The sequence below is a fragment of the Nyctibius grandis genome, chromosome 1 (genome assembly GCF_013368605.1).
Source record: "Nyctibius grandis isolate bNycGra1 chromosome 1, bNycGra1.pri, whole genome shotgun sequence".
Classification (NCBI taxonomy): Eukaryota; Metazoa; Chordata; class Aves; order Nyctibiiformes; family Nyctibiidae; genus Nyctibius; species Nyctibius grandis.
Window position 1 is genome coordinate 97,519,328 of NC_090658.1, and position 14,871 is coordinate 97,534,198.

At 40.0% G+C, this 14,871-nt stretch overlaps 1 protein-coding gene across 6 annotated transcripts in view; it reads right to left on the bottom strand.

The window, feature by feature from the left end:
* RIMS1 (regulating synaptic membrane exocytosis 1) overlaps nucleotides 1-14,871 on the bottom strand; it is a 364,447-nt gene that overhangs the window by 64,986 nt on the left and 284,590 nt on the right. For 5 of the 6 annotated variants that reach the window (XM_068425045.1, XM_068425021.1, XM_068425036.1 and 2 more), the window contains one exon: nucleotides 6,461-6,627. The exons of the other annotated variant lie outside the window; for it this stretch is intronic. In XM_068425045.1, coding sequence (XP_068281146.1) covers nucleotides 6,461-6,627 — 167 coding nt within the window. The remainder of the gene's footprint in view (nucleotides 1-6,460; nucleotides 6,628-14,871) is intronic. 6 annotated transcript variants of the gene reach the window in all.

Here is a 14,871-nt window from a genome sequence, read left to right on the forward strand (position 1 = left end):
CTTAATTTATACCAATTTTCACAGATGCATTAATATGAGGGATGAGGTTATATTGACTACCACCACTAACTAAAACTGCTGCTGTCTTAAGCTGGCACACTTCACACTCAGAAATTTGACACCACACCCCTTAATATGAATAACTAACCAGTGTTTTTTAGCTCATGTAGAATCACAGAATCACAGAATGGTTGGGGTTGGAAGGCACCTCTGGAGATCATCTAGTCCAACCCCCTGACAAAGCAGGTTCCCCTAGAGCATGTTGAACAGGGTCGTGTCCAGGCAGGTTTTGAATATCTCCAGAGAAGGAGACTCCACAACCTCCCTGGGCAGCCTGTTCCAGTGCTCTGTCACCCCCAAAGTAAAGAAGTTTTTCCTCATATTCAGATGGAACTTCCCATGTTTCAGCTTGTGCCCGTTGCCCCTTGTCAGAGGAGCACAGTTTCACTTCAGGTTACTAATCTGAACCCTGGAACACTCTCCAGTCACATTTCTCCTTTTAATTTAATTAACACAGCTTGCTAGTCAATAGCCCTAGGATTTATCTTTCCCTACTCACAGAATCACAGAATGTTAGGGATTGGAAGGGACCTCGAAAGATCATCTAGTCCAATCCCCCTGCCGGAGCAGGATTGCCTAGACCATATCACACAGGAACGTGTCCAGGCGGGTTTTGAATGTCTCCAGAGAAGGAGACTCCACAACCTCTCTGGGCAGCCTGTTCCAGTGTTCGGTCACCCTCACCGTAAAGAAGTTTTTCCTCATATTTATGTGGAACCTCCTGTGTTCCACCTTGCACCCATTGCCCCTTGTCCTGTCAAGGGATGTCACTGAGAAGAGCCTGGCTCCATCCTCATGACACTTGCCCTTTACATATTTATAAACATTAATGAGGTCACCCCTCAGTCTCCTCTTCTCTAAGCTAAAGAGACCCAGCTCCCTCAGCCTCTCCTCATAAGGGAGATGTTCCGCTCCCTTAATCATCTTTGTGGCTCTGCGCTGGACTCTCTCTAGCAGTTCCCTGTCCTTCTTGAACTGAGGGGCCCAGAACTGGACACAATATTCCAGATGCGGCCTCACCAGGGCAGAGTAGAGGGGGAGGAGAACCTCTCTTGACCTGCTAACCACACCCCTTCTAATACACCCCAGGATGCCATTGGCCTTCTTGGCCACAAGGGCACACTGCTGGCTCATGGTCATCCTGTTGTCCACTAGGACCCCCAGGTCCCTTTCCCCTACGCTGCTCTCCAACAGGTCTGTCCCCAACTTGTACTGGTACATGGGGTTGTTCTTGCCCAGATGCAGGACTCTACACTTGCCCTTGTTATATTTCATTAAATTTCTCCCCGCCCAACTCTCCAGCCTGTCCAGGTCTCTCTGAATGGCTGCGCAGCCTTCCATTGTGTCAGCCACTCCTCCCAGTTTTGTGTCATCAGCGAACTTGCTGACACTGCACTCTATTCCCTCATCCAAGTCATTAATGAATATATTGAATAGCACTGGTCCCAGTACCGACCCTTGAGGGACTCCGCTAGACACAGGCCTCCAACTGGACTCTGTCCCATTGACCACCACTCTCTGGCTTCTTTCCTTCAGCCAGTTCACAATCCACCTCACTACCCGATCATCCAGACCACACTTCCTCAGTTTAGCTGCGAGGATGCTGTGGGAGACCGTGTCAAACGCTTTACTGAAATCGAGATAGACCACATCCACGGCTTTACCGCCATCTATCCACCTGGTTACGTCCTCATAAAAGGCTATCAAGTTGGTTAAGCATGACTTCCCCTTGGTGAAGCCATGCTGAGTGCCCCTAATGATCCCCCTATCCTTGATGTGCCTAGAAACAGCACCAAGAACAAGTTGTTCCATCACCTTTCTGGGGATGGAGGTGAGGCTGACCGGTCTATAGTTACCCGGGTCCTCCTTCTTGCCCTTTTTGAAGACTGGAGTGACATTCGCTTTTCTCCAGTCCTCAGGCACCTCTCCTGTTGCCTATGACTTAGCAAAGATGATGGAGAGTGGCCTAGCAATGACTTCCGCCAGCTCCCTCAGCGCCCGCGGGTGCATCCCATCAGGGCCCATGGATTTATGGACATCCAGATTGCTTAATTGGTCCCTGACACAGCCCTCATCAACCAAGACAGATTCCTCCTCTATCCTGACTTCTTCTGGGGCCTCAGGGGTCCGGGGCTCCTCAGGACAGCCTCCAGCAGTATAGACAGAGGCAAAGAAGGCATTCAGTAACTCTGCCTTCTTTTTATCCTCTGTCTCCAGGGCTCCCACCTCATTCATCAGTGGGCCTACATTGCCTCTAGTGTTGGCTTTACCTGCAATGTATTTGAAGAAGCCCTTTCTGTTGTCCTTGACCTCTCTTGAAAGGTTTAATTCCAAGGAGGTCTTAGCTTTCCTAGTTGCCTCCCTACATCCTCTGACAACAGACTTATATTCCTCCCAAGTGGCCAGCCCCTCCTTCCATGATCTGTACACCCTCTTCTTCCACTTGAGTTTGCCCAGCAGTTCCCTGTTTAACCATGCAGGTCTCCTGCTACCCTTCCTTCACTTCCTACCTGCTGGGATGCTCTGATCTTGAGCTCGGAAGAAGCAGTCCTTGAATGCTAACCAACTATCTTGGGCCCCCTTACCTTCTAGTACCCTGTCCCATGGGATTTCCCCTAGCAATTGCTTCAAAAGGCCAAAGTTGGCCCTCCTGAAGTCCAGGGTTGCGATTCTGCTAGCTATTCTGTTCCTGCCACATGAGATCCTGAACTCTACCATCTCATGGTCACTACAACCAAGGCTGCCCTCAACCTTCACCTCTTCAACCAGACCCTCCTTGTTAGTGAGGATAAGATCCAGCAGCGCTCCTCTCCTAGTTGGCTCATCCACCATTTGCATCAGAAAGTTATCATCAATGCACTGGAGGAACCTCCTGGACTGAGGATGGCTGGCTGAGTAGGCCTCCCAGCAAATATCAGGGTAGTTGAAATCCCCCATGACAACCAGACCCTGTAATTGCGAGACTGCTCTCAGCTGCCTGTAGAAGGCCTCATCACCCTCCTCATCCTGATCTGGTGGCCTGTAATAGACACCCACAACAGTATCACCCCTGCCAGCCTGCCCCTTCATTCGCACCCACAAACTCTCAACTCGCTCCTGATCCGCCCCTGGACAGAACTCAATACATTCTAGCTGCTCACTCACATAAAGAGCAACTCCACCACCTCTCCTTAGCGGCCTGTCTTTCCTGAACAGGACATAGCCATCCATGACCACATTCTAGTCATACGAGGCGTCCCACCAAGTCTCTGTGATTGCCACTAAATCATAGCCTAAATCTCAGTGGAGAAAGAGACAGAGACACCCTTTCCAAAGGTGATGCACACCAGGAATCTTGCTTATATATTCTGAATTTGTGTATTTTTATTCTGGATACAAAAGGCACCTAAGGATACCAGTTGAATGACACAGTTTAGTGAGATGCATAAAACTGGGCCATCTCCTTTGAGTTTGTATATGCTTACTAGGTTCTTCATAGCTCTCATCTCCAGAAGGTATCTGGAGAACAAAAGTAGGTGCATAAAAAAGGCAGTTCAATGAACTTTCTGTCTTTAAACTTATCATTACACACACACTTGCCATGGCCTCGTCTGACACACTTCCAAATGAAGATGATGGTGGATATGTAGCTTCAGTAAGACAGAAGAGAGGAAGTTAAAAAATGCTCTTTTCCTTGCCCCTCATGCTCAAGCATCCCATCCCATCCCATCCCATCCCATCCCATCCTGCTTGATATATGTTAACATCAGGTTCCTTGAAGGGAAAAATAAAATTCAAACTTCAAATTACTAATCAAACTTGAACTTCAATTTTCTAATTCCTTGAACTTGAAGAAACATTAGTAATTAAGAGAAAGAACCCATTTCACTTAATTTTAGATGTCTAAAATTAAAACAACCAATCTAAACAAGTCATCTAGGGTTCCTTCAACAATTAATGCTAGAAAGGACAATTCACTTGTCTTTGACATCTACCTGAAGATGAGGTGAACCATCTGAGATAATAGGTGTTTTCTTCTTTTTTATGATGACTTAGGGAAGTTGCACAAATAATTTAACAAAAGCCTAATTTTTACGTGAATCCCACTCTAGATATGTAGTTTTTAAGGCTAAAGTTAAACAGCACAAATTTCACTCTGAAAAAAAATGTTCATAATATGATCAATCCTTTCCCCAAATTAACTCTTCATTTCCTTGTAATAAGTAAGCTGCACAAAGCATTGACTAAAGACTACGTGACAGAGTCTACCAGTACAGACACAGGAGGGTAGGAAGCTGACTTTGGCTCAGATCAACCGCAAAATGTCTTCTCCTTTTCTTTTCTTCAACACCCAACTTCCTTTCATTCTGACCTCTCTTGATATCTAATTCCCATGATACAACATTTTTGCAAATCTCTAAAGACTTTGACCTTTTTACAGCAATGTCTGGCAATCATCCAAAAATAAGTGTGGACTACTGAAATGGAAAAATTTGAAGGGTGGATGTTAATCTGCTGGATACAATGTTTCCCAACATAACACCAAAATTATTTTAAATTTCACTTCACTGCACTTAATGGTTGAAATAGGCTAATTGCAAAGATAGTACATTAGGCATCTGCCACTTATTTTAACAGGTCGTTCAGGGGAGCAAACCCACTGCCAGCTTAGAAGAAAAATATTGGAAATTATGAGTAATTTATTAATCTATTAATTTCTTCCTCATATGTCTACTGAATGAGCTGTACTGTATATTATCACTATGTATTTTGTTCACTGTGGAAGTACTACCTGAATTTAGAGAAAATTAAAGCAAGCAAGTATAAATGTCTAAACTCTGAAGTATGGATTCTGTGGACAGTATCAGAAAGGGAAAGCATCTGAATTCTGCTTACATCTCACTTTAGGGGTCTAGAGTGAAGATGAACTGGAGCTTACACTGCAGACACTTGGTTTTGTACACTACGTTGGCTAACCCTGTACTCAAGGTGCTCTGCTACGTATTAGAATGGAAGAGGTTGAATGAGAGCAAGGATTTGACGCTAGGTTTCCCCCTTTCCAGCCTCACATGAGGTTAGTGGTTCTCCTGGTTCTGATATTTGTGATCAGACATCCTGAACCCAAGGAACATTTCTGATAAAATCTGTTCAACACAGAGATATCTATGGGAAAAAATCCTATTTTGTTCAACCTGCCAAAGATACTGTGACATGGCTTAGTTGAGAAAATTTGACGTCTAGGAAATACAGGTATTTTGGTACAACTAAGGCCCTCTGTAAGAGGCAAGTACTGAAAAGCTAGGACATAATGAAATGCAGCATTTAAACACATGAATTGAAATAACTTTAAACACTCAGATAATTTGAAATACATTTACAGTTCCACCACAGTGTTCTGATGGATTGTGGATCACTGCAGCTGTCAGGTTATAATTTCACCAATCTGAAACATGACTTTGAATACCCTTGTGAACTTTCCTTAATAAAAAAATGAGGTGGAGCTAGTTTATAAATAGAGGCCAGTTTCTGAGTTTCCCTAACATCCCTTCCCATTGCATGAACAGGTCAAAAAGCCTGCAGCTGAACTTCTTGGATAGTGAGTCTGTTTAGAAATGGTCTGAAGTACTAAATAAAGCCATCCGGACTTTTATCAGGCTGATTTCCTCCATAGGGATATTTTTTTTTTTTTATAGTTCCTAATTCTTCTTGTGTTTTATAACACTTAAAGTCAAATTTTTGAGAGTTCAGACGTTGGTAGATGTAATCATAGACTACCAAGCCAATCTTACAGCCATTATAGCTGGTGGGAGTTTTGTCATCAAGTTAAATGAAGACAGGAACCAATCTGTGTATCTAAAAAAGCACTAAACCGACAATTATTATCAAGGATGAAAGAGATACTTGATTATTGATAACACAAATGAATTAAACTACTTTTGAACCACAGATATCAAAATTACTATACAAATACTTGCTTCAAAGCTAGTAATTTATCATATGCATGAAAACAGCAAAATAAAGGCAGGTAGGTAGGGAAATAAATACATAGATTGAAAGAAAGAAAAACAGAGCTTTATGAAAGAAAATTCTTTAGATGAAAAATCTACTAACGTTTCTGCTGTAATACCTTATTCGCATTTAGATTACACCAATTCATAGCCAGCAATGAGATGATAGTGTGTGGCACTTGCCACAAATACATTATTCTGTCACTTCTTCATGGGAAATTTGCTTTCTGTTTTAGACGTACAACTGCAAAAATATTGTCATCTTAGGCTAGCAATGGAAGATAGTTGATATGTGCACAGACATTTTTCATAAATTGTTATGTTGTGGCCATCTATTTTCAATAATTCCTGGTTGTATTTTGGCACTAAATGAAAGGGGGTGTGATACAATTGAAGCTGCACTGAGAACTCACCTGATTCTGCCCCGAGGGCGTTCAGATTGCTCTGACATAAAACTTGTGCTGCTGAGGCGTGAGGCACTGCTGGTTCGGGAAATGGCTGACACATCACTGACATCACTATCTGATGATTTGGCAGAGACGTTATCACAACTTCTGTACTGATCTGTTTGTATATTATACTAGAGATCAAGAAAAGAAAGGGTGAGGAGTCTCATCAAAACATAACGCATATATTGAGACAACAAATGACCTAAGTATGACTATTCTCTCTAACTGCTTCTAGATCTAACAAAATTGCATGAAATTCAGAGAAACGCCTATATTAAATAATATCTTTATGTCTAATGAAGAAATCAAACATGGTATTTATGGACTAAATAAGACACTTGAAATAAATTACAGCATTGGAATTGAAATAGCCTGCTGGTTCTTCAGTACACTGGAACTATAATAATGAAATATTTATGCAGTGGACAGACATCGTCTCAAGCACATGCATACCATCTATTTGGCTACAGACTTTTTTTCAATTTTTCAAATATTATAAAATATGCTATGAAATACTTGCACAGAGTTAGTTTGGAACAGGAAAGCTGTGTATGAGTCTGAATGAAATGTAATGCTACGTGAAGCTGACATTGGGGATTGATTTCAATACCTAAGTTTTATCAGAAAAGGAAAAAGTACATTTTCTACCACAAAATATCTCTTTGTATTGTGATACTAGAGGACTAGTCAGGCAGAGAGCTAATTCAGCAAAAACAGTATTTGTTTTCAGGCAGATCCGTGCCTTAATCTAGTTGCTTTTACATGTGCACACATGTGAAAACTAGCAGAAGACCTAGCAAGAGGAATATGTGGACAGGGTTAGAAATTATTACCCATTTGCTAACAGCAGAATCTTTGATTAGTTAAAACCAACTATGACACCACACTGCCTATTACATAATGCTTGTATTACTCATATAATCAGTCAGACATATATAAAGGGAACTGGGGTCGTTTAGTCTGGAGAAAAGGAGGCTCAGGGGAGACCTTATCACTCTCTACAACTACCTGAAAGGAGGTCGCAGAGAGACAGGTGTCAGTCTCTTCTCCCAAGTAACAAGTGATAGGATGAGAGGAAACGGCCTCAAGTTGTGCCAGGGGAGGTTTAGATTGGATATCAGGAAAAATTTCTTCACGGAAAGGGTTGTCAAGCATTGGAACAGGCTGCCCAGGGAAGTGGTGGAGTCACCATCCCCGGAGGTATTTAAAAGCTGTGTAGATGTTGTGCTTCGTTTAGTGGACATGGTTTAGTAGTGGACTTGGCAGTGTTAGGTTAACAGTTGGACCTGATGACCTTAAAGGTCTTTTCCAACCAAAACGATTCTATGAAAAGGAAGCTTCAATCCTCGCAACGTCACACTTACCTTAATCTTCAGTCACGCAGATATGAGAACCAAATCATTGTCAGGTTCACAAAACTAAAACCCACTGTCATTAGAGAGCAAAGTACCCTTGGCTGGAAAGCAACTACACCGGTGGTATACTTCCCAGGGCATATTATGGGAAAACTATTAACACATGGGAACACTAGGCAGTTTTTGACAAGACACTCTAGGGAGTTCATTTTCCAGATCTGTGCTCTGTAAAATTGCAAGTCATAAAAGTTTATTTATGAATTATACATAAAGCTGTGACAGTCTGTGAATATCCCCAGCTCAACTAGGCACTGGGTGGCAGGCTGAGTCAGATGGCAAATGTCATGACTTAGTTTTAAAAGCCTGGCAAACACAAGCTCGTGTTTGTACAGATGAATGAGGCCTCCTGTCCTCAAGCAAGGTTTATCTCCTATTGCTCTGGTGCCTTTCAGTAACTATGTTTGAGATCTACACAGTACACTTGGAAACCTCTTAATGAAACATATAGATAAGATGAGGAAGTTAATAGGAGTACAGAAGGGGAAGGAATAAAGAGGATAGTAAGCACTGACTGTAAATATAGAAATCTGTAGGAGAAATGGAGGTGATACAAATTTAGTGTCTCAGCATGTGTTTCAGGGTTACTCACAGCTCCCGGACGGCATATGCAAGGATTAAAAACACAAAGCAATTTATGAATGAAAACCTGCAGGTTTGACCTGAGGAGTGTGCATACCTATATGGGCTGGGAAAGATGGGGAGGAGAGAGAGAGAAAGCATCAAGCATGGTTGTCCAGCTTACTGGTTAGGATACTGGGAGAGAAGTCAGAAGTCCCAGCTTGTGTATCAGTGACTGTTTAGGGACTCAGCCTCGTCAAATGACTGTTCAGTCTCAATATGAAACCATTTATTGCCGCAAGGTCTTCAGCCCAGGTATCATCCCCCATAAGTGGGGGCTATGTACATATCCTCACTCTGTCTTGCTCCCTATAGTCCAGCAGTCTGTACAAAATGGAATTGCTTGGTAAATATCAGAGTGGCTGTTTCATATGTTGGTAAACAGAGAATTTTATGGTGAGATGGGAGATAAAGAAAAAACTGAATCCATGTCTTCCACTTGCCTTGGCATTCTAATCACAGAGCTACTGCATAAAACATGGCACTTCCCTTCCTAAATAAGATTTTCTTGGCATGGTTGAGCTTTTACTACCCCTTTATACTGTATGCCAGGGCTGTGATTCCCAAGAAACTGAAAACTCTTCCCTTCACAGAAACAGAGATAGCCCAAAAAGTGGTGATGCTGAAAGTTAATGCTGAGTGCTGCAGCATTTATATTTTACTACTTCTTCTGGATTTAGCTCTTCCTTCTAATAGCTGCTGCTTCTGCTGAATCTACCGTCCTCTACAGGAAGCATACAACTTTTCCTGCTTATTCCCTACCTACCCTTTTTCAGTAAAATCTGATAATCAAACAGTCATCTTAGCTAACAGATGAACAAAATGAAAGCAATTTTGAAGTTAACATTTTTCTCCTCAAATATAGACAGAGGTAAATAGTACTCTTCCACAAATCAGTGATCATTAAAAGAGGAACATTTTACCATTGCAATACACCTGAACTTATTCAGAAGAAAAACATCCTGGGCTAAGATTCACTTACTTTGTATCTGCATTAAAGTAATGTCTGCAGGATTCCAACTGGTCTCAAAAGTAATATGATACAGTCCTGCTCATCTAGAAAACTACTGTTCTTCATAACTCTGCATGTATTTGTAATAAATTTCCCTATCATGTTATGTTTAAATATTACATAAAAATAATTTTGAAGCTTCAAAATAAAGTGAATTTTCAGTGCAATCTGTTCCCTTTCAACTCTATGCCTTACAGAGTTAATGTTTGTGCAACATTTCTATTCTGAGGTGCACTATTTATCACGTTAGGAGAGTCGCTGACGTTTGCAGCAACTCTGATAGCAATTACTAAAGAGTAGGTCTGCTTTTTTAAACATTAATAGCAGCTAGCTTCAAATACCCAAACTATCTGCACTGCCTGCTTCTGCATTACAGAGAGAAGTTTTTTCGATTCAACTATCCGAAACATAAACAGCTGAAATGCAGTTCTTCCATTCACTTTACCACCGGCGGAGCTGCTGCTTCTTCTACGCCAGCAAAAGGAGAAAAAAGGGTTATGATGAACTGCAGATGTGTTAACGTCAATGGAAAGAGCACAGACATAAACCAAAAGAGTGTACTTCATGAATACTTTCACAGTTCCTCAATGACTAACATTGTTAGCAATTTTACTGATTGTAAGGCACATTTTAGAAGTTATTTAATAGTCCATTATAAGTATATTATCTTCCATATTAATAAGTATTTATATTTCTAGATTTATCTCTCAAAAGCATGGAGAATACAATAGTTCACAGCTTTGAAAAACAAAGGAGTGTCCCCTCCTTTGACTACAAAAAAAGCCTCAGGTGACTAACCTCTGGAAATATATGCCTCATTAAGTGCTTAAAATGAGGAAATTAAATGAGAAAATTAAACAGGGATTAAAATGAAGAAAATAAAATGAGGAAAGAGAAATCCAGACCAGAAACATTAAAGGCTAGATTCATCCAGGGGCTTATGCAAGTCTTGAGATCACAGCTATCTTTTGAGACACCTTACTCTAACAAGGAATTTTGTCAGGAAACGCTGAATCATGCACAAAGCACCTCAAGTTTTATGACTGCTCACACACGGTTCCTCCAAATGCTGCTGGGGTTCATGGCCCAGCAGTCAGCACCTTCGTGCATCCAGGCCCCATCTCTGACTTGTACCAGCATCTGGGTCTGTGTCTTAGGAGCAGCTCACATAATGGTCCAGAGCCCAGTAAGCAGCAGTGATTCTAAGTAACTCTTCCCATAATTGTATCCAACTGAACTACTGTGAACATCACTCAACTCTCTAACAGAAAACAGTAAAAATGAGCAAGTCAAACCATGGAAAAACTGCAGTGAAGCCCGTAAGTTGAATAAATGGACCTCACTGAATTTTGCAAAACCCTACCCTAGTCACTGGAGTGACTATTGTATCAATAAGATATATAGTAATTATTTTTTTCTTGAAGGTGGATGAAGGGAGATCAAAAGAAGATACTCATCACATCAGTGTCCAAGAGCATTTTATATACATAGGTCTAAGTGCTTGCGCAGTATCACATAAAGCTTAACATAATCAGTCCCCTATCATCCCGAGTCTCCTATCCAGCCCTTCCTTATAGACGTTAACTACCAAGTTAAACCCATAGAGTGACACCGAACTAGTTCCATGATTACACTTTTATGCTAAATGCTTTCCAATCACATACAGTGTTAACTGAGTTGGTAGTACTAATCTAAATATAGAGTGATGCCCTTTTAAGTACGTACTACAGTGCTCTGATCAGTAACTCTCTTGAATAAACAGACCTTCCAAAAAAATGTGTTGCACATTCTCTGGAAAGCCAGAGCAGCTGCAGCATGGTGTTTGTGTTCTGTGTGTGGCATCTGGAACAAAAAACTTACTGTATTTTGAATTAAGAGCCTAATTAAGATATATTGTCATTTACATCTATGCAAACCCGGAATTATGCTACCAAAGTGTTTTGATTCTCTCGAACACTGAAGCAGCACAAATATGTGCATACTAGTCCCTACAGCCTTACCAATATATAAGAAGAATACAGATGTTTAAAGCTCTTCTTTAAACCCTTTTGCCAAATCCACAGAGGGTTTGTTGTTTTTTTTTTTTATTATTTAGCTTTTTAGAATTTAACTGTTTCACATAAATTATGGAATCTTTCAATGGGAACTGGAGGAAATAAGGATGTGAGCTCTGTGAGGGTCTCAAAACAATTAGAGCGGAACAGCCATCAAGACCTATACACGTGCTGTAGAGTGGACAGTTACCTATACAAAATCCGTTAATGGATGTTTAAAACACAGATGTTTAAAAGTGTTTACACACTAACTTGCATGGCGCATGGTTGCTTACTGAGACTAGAAGAGTGAGAAACTGAGTGCGAGAAATCACAAAAATGGAAGAAACGCACCAGAAATGGATTTGAAATTGCAAAGGCCATATTACAATACCTCCGAAAAAAAGGTTTGTTCCAATATAAGAGAAAACATATTTAAATTTAATGAATTAATATAGCATACACATAATTAACTATTGCAAAGGACATCCAGTCCATACTGAAGGAAAATTTTTGAAAGGTTTAGAGAAATTTACGTGTAATAAAACAAGCATATTTGCAAATGCTAAAGTAGTGGAAGAATCAAATCCACGTGAGCCGATTGCTCTGAAAAGCAGAAGGGAATATTTTCTCAATGTGCAGGAAAGCATTATTTCTCTAATAAATATAAATACTTATTTTCTGAAGCAGTGGGCAAACACTGCTACTTGTGAAAGAAAGAAGCATTTCTGTTAAAAAGGGACAAACCCTGCTTGCAACTGCTGTTTCTTTAATAGCTACTTAATATTTCTTTGTCACTATTCCAAAATGTCTCTTAGACCACTGAACATTTTTGCTTTTTATTTAAAGTAAGTCTTGCTCCTGCAGCTTTCAAAGACTTTTCACAGATTTTGGCAGCAGAAATGAGGTATAGTCTAATGTCCTTAGAAGTCTCAGTCACTAGCTTTACTGCACCACCTGATATGACTTACTACATTTTCATTAGAGCTGTCTAAATCTTCATCTGTCTGGTTTATTTTCTTGACTCTGTCAGCATCTTCTGAGGGTAAAGAAAGACAATAGCACAAGGTTTGCTTTAGTAACATTTTTAAAGTGATGACTATCACCGTAGTGATATGATGCAAACAGCCACATCACTGAATATAGTACAGAGTGTTAGAATGTGCTAATATAATTTGTTCTCAGCACTTAAGAATTTATTATAGGTTGGACCATCCTATATAGGACTACACCATTATCATGTAGAAAATACATGAAAAGTTAAAGATTTTTTGATTTAAAGTTCAGTACAAGTCATTAATTCTCCTTACTACTGTTTTAGCATGGAAAGGAGCCAATGTCTTTCAGGACACAGGTACTTTAAAAATATTTTTCTTGTAACAATGGACAGAGAATCTGCTTCCTCAAAGTCGTGGTCATACCTCTTTTAAAAATTCTGAATAAAGAATACTTCAACAGAGTTCTTTCCATCAAGTACTCATCATGCTGTGATTTCAATTTTGATTTCATTTCCACATATATTTAAAAACTAAAGATGATACTAGGAAACTCTAGGTACTAGAGTATAAGGGAAATTGCTAACGTTGCAGATTGATGTTTTCCAACAACTATTTCGCCATTCATGAGATTTACATTAGCACAATAAGAAAAATATATTGAGGAGCAAAAATAATGCTTATGATTAATATTAAAGAGAGTCAGGATAAAAGATATGTTTCATAATTAAAAAATACAAACATTTGATTCAATCTGTAAGCACAGTTAATCCAAATCAGAAAACTAGCCTTTGACTATGAACAAAGGTATATGTTTGGTCATCCTGGCCAGATCACACATTAACTTTCTCTCCTGCAAACTATATCAAACACATTTTTACTATTTTTTTAACACGTTATCTGGTTGGGAAGTACCACAGTGACACATTGCATCTCACTCTCTTGTCCTGAGTTGACCTCTCATGAAGGTAACGGCAAACCCAATATCTAATGAGCTGTTCTAATTATTATACAAATTCTGGCTTCTGACAGATGATCTCATTGGAAATTTCCATCCCAATTGTTTGTTTTGTTTTGTTTTTCTTTAATACCACTGATATCCCACAATTTGGCAGTTGAGGACCTGAAGCCCTGCTTCTCTTATTTCTCTTCCCTTTGAGAACTATTTCATTTAAGTTCTATGTTCACAGTGTGGTGGTCTCAAAAAACATTATTAAAGTTGTCTCCACATTTAACTGTAACAAGTTCTCGAATAAATCTTTCAAATCCATTAAATACTACAAGTTAGATGCCCAATTGACTATTTACCCATTCCTAAGTAAATTTTTAATTTTGTTTCTGCTGACTACCTCACTTATCCATTACTTTAAGCTGTGCCTCCAGGAGCCTGCATCAATTCTGTGAAACACAGGGAAGTGACCCTGGAGGGGCAGGGACAGAAAGTGCGGTGCTTGCGATACGGCAATAAACACCAGGAGCATTCTGATGTCCACAGCTGTTGAGAGCTTGGCAATGCTTGTTGTTTTCTGTATGGCACCAGTTCACAAATGGAAAGTTTCTCTCTCTTAAAATGTAGAAATAAAAATACAAGTGTTTAGTTATTACTGACGTGAAGAAAGTCTTTGAAATATGGCTCTTTGAGCATGAAAGTCTACATTAATAAAAGCTGTGATTTTCTTCCAACTACTGTTATTCTGAGACCTTATTTTTAGTGCACACAGTTGCTATGTGTGTCTGAATTTTTTACAGTGGACTTTTACATTCATACTGCCATCCTGTGGTCACTCGTTGAAAGCACCTAACTCTCAATGGCACTAGAAGAGAGTTGCAGGAATGCTTCTCACACAACTGAGTTACTGCTGGTTTTGTCCCTGCCCTTTACTTTGCCTATGCCAACACAGTGCTGTATCTCTAAAAGGAAACACAGAATCTAACTAAACTTTTCCACTCCTGACTTCTGAAAATGTTCCCCTTCCATTAGGTGTCAACAAGGCAACATGTCTTTAGTAGAAAGTTCAGCTCCAGCCCCTCACAGGCTGATTTGTAAGTGGCAGTGCAGATGTGTGAGATGTTTTCAGCAGTTTGCTCAGAAGCCTATATAGTTTTCAACTTACAAGGTTGTGGGATATCAAGAAAAAATAGAATGTCCCTCTATATAACTTCATTAATGTAATTTAATGTACCCTTAATTATCAGAGGAAATCTTTACACTTTTATTAGAAAAAGGAGATCAAAGTAATCAGTATGTATTTCAAGAAAGGAAATACTTTACCTGTGACATTATTAGGATGTAAAAAAATTA